We start from the raw sequence: 10,604 nt of genomic DNA on the forward strand, positions 1-10,604 counted from the left end.
TCCAAAATATACTTTATTCATAAAAATCTGTAAAAATTACATTGCCAAACAGTTTCCAAACTGCACCAAAAAATACAAACATTGCAAGGGAGATCAGTTTCCTTTAATACTGTCATGAGTTTCTTCCCAACCCCTCCGTTTCACAATTGTCATGTCAATTACAGTTTTACATTTACAACAATTGAGAATATTAACGATACAGTTCGAGGGGTTTCCCATGGATCCAGCCCCTCAGTCCAGCTTGGTGGGGGAACCTTACACTGTGGTCTTTCCCCATTGAGCCTTTGCTGCGGCTGCCCCAAGCTTTAGTGCGTCCCTCAGCACGTAGTCCTGGACCTTGGAATGTGCCAGTCTGCAACATTCGGTGGTGGACAACTCTTTGCGCTGGAAGACCAGCAAGTTTCGGGCAGACCAAAGGGCGTCTTTCACCGAATTGATAGTCCTCCAGCAGCAGTTGATGTTTGTCTCGGTGTGCGTCCCTGGGAACAGCCCGTAGAGCACAGACTCCTGTGTTACAGAGCTGCTTGGGATGAACCTTGACAAAAACCACTGCATCTCTTTCCACACCTGCTTTGCAAAGGCACATTCCAGGAGGAGGTGGGCGACCGTCTCTTCCCCACCACAGCCAACGCGGGGGCACTGTGCGGAGGGGGCGAGACTTCGGGTGTGCATGAAGGATCTGACGGGGAGGGCCCTTCTCACCACCAGCCAAGCTACGTCTTGGTGCTTGTTTGAAAGTTCTGGTGATGAGGCATTCCGCCAAATGACTTTGACGGTCTGCTCGGGGAACCATCCGACAGGATCCACCGTTTCCTTTTCCCGTAGGGCCTTGAGGACATTCCGTGAAGACCACTGCCTGATGGACCGGTGGTCAAAGGTGTTTTTCCGCAGAAACTGCTCCACGAAGGATAGGTGGTATGGCGCCGCCCAACTGCATGGTGCGTTCCGCGGCAATGTGACCAGGCCCATCCTTCGCAACACCGGGGACAGATAGAACCTCAGCACGTAGTGACACTTGGAGTTTGCGTACTGGGGATCTACACATAGCTTGATGCAGCCGCACACGAAGGTGGTCATCAGGATGAGGGCCACGTTGGGTACATTTTTCCCGCCCATGTCCAGAGATTTGAACATCGTGTCCCTCCGGACCCGGTCCATTTTAGATCCCCAGACGAAGCGGAAAATGGCTCGGGTGACTGCCACGGCGCAGGAGTGGGATATGGGCCAGACCTGCGCCACGTAGAGCAACAACGTGAGCGCCTCGCACCTGATGACCAGGTTCTTACCCACAATGGAGAGAGATCGCTGCCCCCACATGCCCAACTTTTGTCGTACCTTGGCTACTCGCTCCTCCCATGTTTTGGTACTTCACAGTTGAGTCTGTGTACTCAGGTACATCACACTTCACAGTCCAGTCTGTGTACTCAGGTACATCACACTTCACAGTCCAGTCTGTGTACTCAGGTACATCACACTTCACAATCCAGTCTGTGTACTCAGATACATCACACTTCACAATCCAGTCTGTGTACTCAGATACATCACACTTCACAATCCAGTCTGTGTACTCAACTAGATCACACTTCACAATCCAGTCTGTGTACTCAGGTACATCACACTTCACAATCCAGTCTGTGTACTCAGATACATCACACTTCACAATCCAGTCTGTGTACTCAGGAACATCACACTTCACAATCCAATCTGTGTACTCAGGTACATCACACTTCACAATCCAGTCTGTGTACTCAGGTACATCACACGTCACAGTCCAGTCTGTGTACTCAGGTACATCACACTTCACAATCCAAACTGTGTCCTCAAGTAGATCACACTTCACAATCCAGTCTGTGTACTCAGGTACATCACACTTCACAGTCCAGTCTGTGTACTCAGGTACATCACACTTCACAATCCAGTCTGTGTACTCAGGTACATCACACTTCACAATCCAATCTATGTACTCAGGAACATCACAATTCACAATCCGGTCTGCATACTCAGGAACATCACACTTCACAATCCAGTCTGTGTACTCAGGTACATCACACTTCACAATCCAGTCTGTGTACTCAGGTACATCACACTTCACAGTCCAGTCTGTGTACTCAGGTACATCACACTTCACAGTCCAGTCTGTGTACTCAGGTCCATCACACTTCACAGTCCAGTCTGTGTACTCAGGTACATCACACTTCACAGTTGAGTCTGTGTACTCAGGTACATCACACTTCACAATCCAGTCTGTGTACTCAGGTACATCACACTTCACAGTCCAGTCTGTGTACTCAGGTACATCACACTTCACAATCCAGTCTGTGTACTCAGGTACTTTTTTTTTTTATTTCCAAAATATACTTTATTCATAAAAATCTGTAAAAATTACATTGCCAAACAGTTTCCAAACTGCACCAAAAAATACAAACATTGCAAGGGAGATCAGTTTCCTTCAATACTGTCATGAGTTTCTTCCCAACCCCTCCGTTTCACAATTGTCATGTCAATTACAGTTTTACATTTACAACAATTCAGAATATTAACGATACAGTTCGAGGGGTTTCCCATGGATCCAGCCCCTCAGTCCAGCTTGGTGGGGGAACCTTACACTGTGGTCTTTCCCCATTGAGCCTTTGCTGCGGCTGCCCCAAGCTTTAGTGCGTCCCTCAGCACGTAGTCCTGGACCTTGGAATGTGCCAGTCTGCAACATTCGGTGGTGGTGGACATCACACTTCACAATCCAGTATGAATACAACATGCAGTGTTTCACTCACAAGTCTTATCCTAATTCTACTTTATCTACAGCTACATTCCATTCATACTGCCACTGAGTCAGAGGACATCAAAGATACATAAAAGTGATTTCAGAATAACCACATGGAGCCAGCAAAGGCTCTTTATTCCTCTCTATCCCTTCAAATCATCCTGTTCCAATGGTTACATTGCCCTCTGAAGCTCCATGATTATATTGCTGTTACAAATTCCTCTGATGATTTGAATAATATAAACACAAGTGAGCAGATTAACATTTCCAGAGTATCAGAGACATGGATGAGTGAATTGCAGTACAAGTAGAGGCCACCCCAATGTCTGAGTGCTCCAGTCGAAGCTCAGACTGTGGTATTGTAATCTGAGCTTGCTGCCACACAGGCTCAGACTGCTGCCATCATGGCTGTGGATGCCAGTGCTCAAAGGGGCTTGCAGGCTCACCCAGCAGCCCAGCACCAAGTCCAGCTTGATGGAGTACTGCTTCAAAAGATACCTAACTCGGAGAATTGGGGATTGAGGGAATTCAGTGCAATGACTGAAGAGATTCTATTCTGATCTTTGACAAAACACGGAGCAGTAGAGTGATGGAGCGGGAGACAGCGAGACCTGGTGATCAGCTCTAAGTGTTTCTAGATAATAGTCTAGAAAGTAAAACATGGCAGGGAACCTCAGCCCTGTGGAATACACATCCTGTGTCATGTGGGAAATCCTGGACACTTCTCATGACCTGGATGACCACATGTACAGGAAGTGTCACCGGTTACAGCAGCTCGAGCTCTGGGTTTCGGAGTTTGAGCACTGACTGGAGTCACTATGCAGCATCCACGAGGCTGAGAGCTTTCTGGAGGTGGTCACCCTACAGTTTAAAAATGTGCTGGCAGAGGGGGAATGGGTGAGGGCCAGAAGAACAAGGAGGACCAGGCATGCAGGACAGTGATCCCATGAGTGCATCTCACTCTCCAACTGGTATTCAGTTCTGAATACTGGTCAGAGTGATGGTTCCACTGGGGAGTGCAGGCAGAGCCAAGTCCACAGCACCATGGGTGACTCAGCTGTACAGGGAGGGAGGAAGAAGAGTGGAAGAGCAATAGTGGGAGGGGATTCGATAGTGAGGAGAATAGACAGGCACTTCTGTGACTGCAGAGGTGTCTCCATGATGGTATGTTGCCTCCCTGGTGCCAGGGACAAGGATATCACTGAGCGGCTGCAGGACATTCTGACGGGGGAGAGTGAACAGCCAGAGGTCGTGGTCCATATTGGCACCAATGACAGAGGCAGAAGGAGGGATGAGGTTCTGAAGCAGAATTTAGGCAGCTTGGAGGGAGATTGAAAAGCAGAACCTCAAAAGTATTAATCTCCAGATTACTCCCAGTGCCACGTATTAGTGATTACAGAAATAGGAAGATAGAACTGATGAATACATAGAGCTGGAGAGATTATGCAGGAGGGAGGGCTTTAGATTCCTGAGGCTTTGGGACTGCTTCTGGAGGAGCTGGACCCTGTACAAGACGGACTGTTTGCAAATCAACAGGGCCGGGACCAATATCATCGCAGTGAGTTTTACTCGTGCTGTTGGGGAGAGTTTAAACTAGCTGAGCACAGGGATGGGAACCTGAGAGTAGATTCAGAAGAGAGAGAAGAAAAGTTCGAAATGGAAGGCAGTAAATTAGTCAGCGTCTTTGGAAGGCAGAGAAAACGAAGGTTAGAAAATAAACAAGGGAGTTTGACAGAGCTAAATAATATATCCTTCAATACAAGTTGAGGAAATAAGGCATATGAGCTGACAGCACAGATTGACACATGGCAGTATGATATTTTAGCTATTACTGAGACATGGCTGAAAGAAGGGCAGGAATGGCAGCTCAACATTCCTAATTACAGGGTTTTCAGACGAGACAGAGATGGGGATATCTCAGGAGGGGGTGAGTTGCAATATTGATTAAAGAAACAATTATAGCTGTGAGGAGAGAAGATATGGTAGAAGGATAAACAAATGTTGCCATATGGGTTGAACTGAAGAACAAAACAGGGGCAATCACACTACTGGGAGTGTGCTATAGACCCTGAAACTGTTAGAAGGAGAGAGAAGAGCAAATATGTGGACAAATTTCAGAACTGCAAAAACAATTAAACAGTGGGGGATTTCAACTGCCCCAATATTAACTGGGGTAGAGTTTATGTGAAAGACTCAGTGGTCACAGAATTCTTCAAATGCATTGAGGAGAACATTGTTATCCAGTATGTATCAAGTCCAAAAAGAGGGATTGTGAGACTGGACAAAATTTTAGGGAATGAAGCTGGGCAGGTGGAAGGGGGATCGGACGGGGCGCACTTTGATGGAAGTGATCATAATTCAGTTTGATTTAGAATAGTTATGGAAAAGGACAAAGACAGACCAGGAATAAAAGTTCTCAACTGGGGAAAGCTAATTTTACTAAGCTGAAATGTGATTTAGCTATATGGGATTGGAAACAGTTACTTGAAAGTAAATCAGTGCTGGATCAGTGGGAGGCATTCAAGGAAGAGATAGTGAGGGTTCAGAGCAAGTTTAGTTTAGAGAGAGATACAGCACTGAAACAGGCCCTTCGGCCCACCAAGTCTGTGCCGACCATCAACCACCCATTTATACTAATCCTACACTAATCCCATATTCCTACCACATCCCCACCTGTCCCTATATATTTCCCTACCACCTACCTATACTAGGGGCAATTTATAATGGCCAATTAACCTATCAACCTGCAAGTCTTTGGCATGTGGGAGGAAACCGGAGCACCCGGAGGAAACCCACGCTGACACAGGGAGAACTTGCAAACTCCGCACAGGCAGTACCCAGAATCGAACCCAGGTCCCTGGAGCTGTGAGGCTGCGGTGCTAACCACTGCGCCACTGTGCCGCCCTTAAAGAAATATGTTCCCTTAAAGAAAAAGGGTGGGACTAACAAATCCAGAGTCTTGTGGATGTCAAGGGGCTGAAAGGAGAGGATAAAGTAAAACAGGAAGATTAATGACAGATACCAAGGCAGAAAATCGAGAGGAGTATAAAAAGTGTAGGGGTGAAATTAAAAAGGAAATTAGGAAAGCAAAGAGAGGGCATGAAAAAAATTGGCAAGTCAAATAAAATCAAGAAAACTAAAGGTTGTTTTATAAATACAGAAAGGCAGGATTATAATGAAAGAAAGAGTAGAGCCTATTTGGGTCCACCAGGGTAACCTGTGGATGAAGGAGGAGGATTCGCATTTATTTTCACTAAAGAGAGGGATGATACAGAAATTGCAATCAGGGAGGAGGAGTGTGCAATGTTAGATAAAACTAATATAATGAGATGAGATATTAAGGGATTTAACATGTTTGAAAGTGGTTAAATCACCAAGCCCAGATGAAATGCATCCTAGGCTGTTAAATGAAGCAAGAGAAGAAACAGCAGAGGCTCTGACCATCATTTTCCAATATTCTCTGTCTACAGGTGTGGTGCCAGAGGACTGGAGGACAGTTCACATTGTACCATTGTTTAAAACGGGAGAAAGGAATAGACCGAGTAATTATAGGCCAGTCAGCCTACCTCCGGTGGTGGGAAAAATATTGGAAAAAGCTCTGAGGGACAGGATAAATCTTCATTTAGTCATACATGGATTAGTCAAAGATATTCAGCATGGATTTGTTAAGGGAAGGTTGTGTCTGACTAACGTGATTGAATTTTTTGAAGAGGAAACAAGGAGGGTCGATGAGGGTAGTGCATTTGATGTAGTCTATATGGATTATACCTAGGTTTATGATAAAGTCCCAGATGACAGACTGGTCATGAAAGAAAAAGCCCAGGGGACCAAGGCAAAGTGACAAGATGGATTCAAAATTGGCTCAGAGGCAGGAAACAAAGGATAATGGTTGATGGGTGTTTTTGTGACTGGAAGACTGTTTCCAAATGGGTTCTGCAGGGTTCAGTACCAGGTCCCTTGCTTTTTGCAGGATATATCAATGATTTGGACTTCAATGTAAAGGCCTGTGACCCGACCGGGACCCGACGACATGTGTTGGGTTCAGGTCGGGTTGGGCCCCTCTTCCAGGTCCGGCTTTCGGGCTCAGGTCGGGCCGGGTTCGGGTCCGTGTCCGGGTCAGGCCGGACACAGATGGTTATTGCTCTGCTGGTCAGTATTAAAATTAAATAAAACGTACCTGAGCTGGGAGTGCGGGACGTCAAGCAGGGAAACTGAGTGTGTGCAGTTAGTGAGTGACGTCTCCATGATGCCATCACACACATGCTGCAGCTTCCTGGACGTTCCGAGTCGGAAGGTAAGTAAAGGGATAGTCGAGTCGGGCTCGGGTCGGGCTTGGGGCAAAATCGGAGGGACTGGGGCCGGGTCGGGCTCGGGTCCACTGTGGTTCCGTCTGGTTTGGGTTGGGTTCTTTTTCCCTAACCTGAGCAGGTCTTTACTTCAATCAGGCACAGAAATCAAATACCTGTACATTGAAACTTTACTGCCTTAATGCAGACAGTTCTATACAAAAGCATTGCCAGATTCCAAAATGCTGTTAACATAAAAATATACCTTATCTTCATGTGACCGGCTGACAAAATTTATGGCCTGACACTCCTGTGATGCATCTTGGACAATTTTATGATGTTGATAAAAGCGAGATAAATAAAGTTATTATTACTGTTACTACCTCTGACAGAACCTTTTTCAAATGTAATTCTTTGTGATCAAAATATAAATGGGATCTAATGAAAGATCACAGACATGAAACACTAACTCAGTTTCTCTCTCCAGAGATGCTGCCAGACTTCCTGAGTATTTTCAGCATTTTCTGTTTTTATTTCAATAAGTTGCATTACAGGCCCAGGATGGAATCGAGCAGGTGATTCTAATAAATTGCAAAAACTATTCATTATATCGGGCCATTGTTGAGTGACCAACTACCAAGTGCTACCTGAATCAGCAGTAAACTCTTTCTGTACAGCGTAGCAACTTTAGTATTCTTTCAGTGTTTTTGCTGATGAATCCCTTTCCCTCATGTCGGCTATTTCACGGGACAGATGTCACAGACAGCACTCCAAGCAAGAGCAGTGACCAGCCGAAATCCCCTCAGAGCGGGAGCTCGGGGGAGAACATGGACTTGGTCAGTGATTTGATTTATGTGAAATACAAGCTTGGCTTGTTTTGTGTAATATTTTATATCCTTTAAATATGTTCGAAGGAAGCTTTGCGTGTTAAAACATATTGTCACACTAATAACCAAAATCTTTAATTTTAATTCTTTAAAGATCATTAATGACTTCATGGTTGACCATAAAGTTAGCACCTGGGCTGTGACTGTAGCAGCTTAAAGTGCATAGTCCATCAAAAACGGTATTTTGGGATCAAATCTAGTAAACTGCTGCCCAAATCGCAACAACGTAATACACCTCCCTGCATGCACACCAGATTCCCTCTTGAATGCAGGCTTTGTTTTTTCTATAGTTGACCTTTAGTTGCTATTTAGCATCTTCTCTACAGAAGGGTGGTGTTTCCTGGAAGTTTATCAGTAAGCTGGTATCATTGGTTTTAGTAGAAAGTGTCTCTCACCTGTTCCCTGGAAATTTCAGCAATTCAGTCTTTTAGCAGTTCAGTTAACCATTATTATATCTGTTCTGCATCTTTAGGGTCCTATTTCTGCTTTAAAATACCCTCCCTATTTATGGATTCTCCTCTTTTGGTCCTTATACACCCCCTCTTCAGTGCCTTTATTGCTTCTTCATTACCAATATTCTGCACTCACCTGGTAAGAGCTGCATTAGAATGAACTGAGTGATTTGACTCCTAATTTCCTTACTTCTAACTCTCTCTATTTCTAGTTCTTGCTGTCTCTTTCTGTCTCTCGAGCTCTTGCCTGCATGTGCGCTGGCTGGCTTTCTCATTCAGGCAAGCTCACCAATACTTTTTTGCACTCATGCTCTTTCTTGACTTGTTCAAGCCCAGCAGCACCACAGGATATGTTTTAACTTCATCCTATATAGGTGGATGCTGCAAAGTTACAATGAGTAACTGGGTGAGGCAGGCAAGTAAATATCTGCATAGATATAGGAGTGTTCAAATACTGAGTGTTCAACTGAAAAGCAAAGGGATTATTTGATAACTTAGAGTTAAAACAGTAGCATAAGTATTCAAATGTAATGGCCGTGATGAATTTGTGCATGCCATGTGCTAACAATCTAACTGGGTAATTTACAAACGTGCTAAATGATGAACTGTCAATGTTGGCTTATCAACCAGTGGATGTGAGATGGCGGCATCATTCTTCGGAGCAGACTTTGGCTGAGCGAGGGAGGAAAACCAATGGAAAGATTTCACAGTTTAACTATCATGGAATCATGCATTACTTCCCCTTCTCAAGACCAAGCTGTTGTATCCACAATGCCTCCATTTTTTTTGCGGGGTGGGGTGTGGTAAGTGCCAGGGAGTTTCATGGCACAATAGATGTAACTGGGAAGAGGGAACTTTCTGAGATATAATCATTGACACACTTTATCAAAAATAAATTTCTGCAGTCATCTGAAGTATCGTCTCATTCACCCATTCGCCCTGTGGACACTGTCTCCTCGGGAGTATCATCCTCGCTGAGTAGTGTGTCGTCATCATCATCATCATCGTCCCACACTCCCAAGGTTCCCAGGCGTTCCATCTTCGCAGCCGTCTGCAGTTGGATTCAGAAGTGTTCTGTCAGAACAACTTCCGGCAATTGGGCTCTCAAGTGTTCGGCCTCAGTGACTGCCTGCATTTCAAAAGTGGCATTTCCTGGGTGCAGGCAGAAGAATGGCCACGATAACATCGGAATCAGGCAAGAGGATGACGATCTGTACCAAAGCACTTTGGTAAGTACATGGATTGTTTCTATTAGTCATGTTCATGCTGCTCAATGGCTGTTGCTTCGGTCAATATATTCACAGACATTTAAAAAAAGTTCCTCTTGTATTTAAGAAAAAAATTACCTCAGACCATTTGTTGCCATCTAGTCATATTGAAGATGGCGGTGTGGCTGCTATTAGTGCTAATTCGCAATGTCTAATTTCCACATTGTTGATATCTTTTCTGTCTCTTGAGTATTTTGGCCATCATTTCAACTTTCTTTTGGAATGTTGCAATACTGTTTGAGTTTTGCTGACATTACTCATTAAATGTACAGGCCACACCAAGGTGTGGCACACTCATACCCTTATTCAGGGAATGAGCTGAAATCTATTAATTTCTGATTTCTCCCCATCCTTGTACCTGATTGCAACAATGTCCCAAGCAGGTACAGATTGAACGCTGGGTTCTACAATTAGTGTGTAGCTAACCACAGGCACCTCCTGTTAGTTAATTGAGTAATAATAGCAGAGTCCTTGAACAGTTTTTCTTCCTTGGCCTTGGCTCACGTGAAGTTTCAAAGATGGGAAGAGAGCAAATGAAAAATAGGAGTGGAGAAAGGTACAGTCCAAAATAGAATTGTCACCATGTGACTGATTCAAAAATGACTATTCAAATCTAAACAATATTGGTCACATGGGTAACACGCAGGCCATATAACTTAATGACCCACTCGTATATTTTATGTTGGGAAAAATTATTTCAAGCCTCTTTGATTGAAAACATGGAATCAGTCCATTGCAAGATATGAAATGGGAATTTTTAATACAGCAGAGTGGGTGTATAAAGGCAACGAATGGTCAGAATTTTCATCTTATTACTGATCTAATCAGCCTTTACAGCCTGTATCAAATCTTCACATCACCTTCTCTGCTGAAAGGAGAACAACCACAGCTTTGAATTAGAATTTCAGGTGAGAAAGGAGGAATGAGAGGAGAGGGAGAGAGAGAGTGCT

At 44.6% G+C, this 10,604-nt stretch overlaps 1 protein-coding gene across 1 annotated transcript; it reads left to right on the forward strand.

Moving 5' to 3' along the window:
- The first annotated feature begins 996 nt into the window (after positions 1-996).
- LOC137373107 (uncharacterized) lies at positions 997-9,284 on the forward strand. The gene is made up of 2 exons (XM_068037977.1): positions 997-7,883; positions 9,017-9,284. Exon 1 carries the CDS (start codon positions 1,356-1,358, stop codon positions 2,367-2,369), a length of 1,014 nt encoding a protein of 337 aa, XP_067894078.1. The 5' UTR covers positions 997-1,355; the 3' UTR covers positions 2,370-7,883; positions 9,017-9,284.
- Positions 9,285-10,604: the final 1,320 nt, after the last annotated feature.

Source organism: Heterodontus francisci, chromosome 8, assembly GCF_036365525.1.
Source record: "Heterodontus francisci isolate sHetFra1 chromosome 8, sHetFra1.hap1, whole genome shotgun sequence".
NCBI classification, from domain to species: Eukaryota; Metazoa; Chordata; class Chondrichthyes; order Heterodontiformes; family Heterodontidae; genus Heterodontus; species Heterodontus francisci.

Excerpts from the sequence above, each read along its gene's own strand:
- LOC137373107 (XM_068037977.1), top strand. The coding sequence starts at position 1,356 with ATGTTTTGGTACTTCACAGTTGAGTCTGTGTACTCAGGTACATCACAC.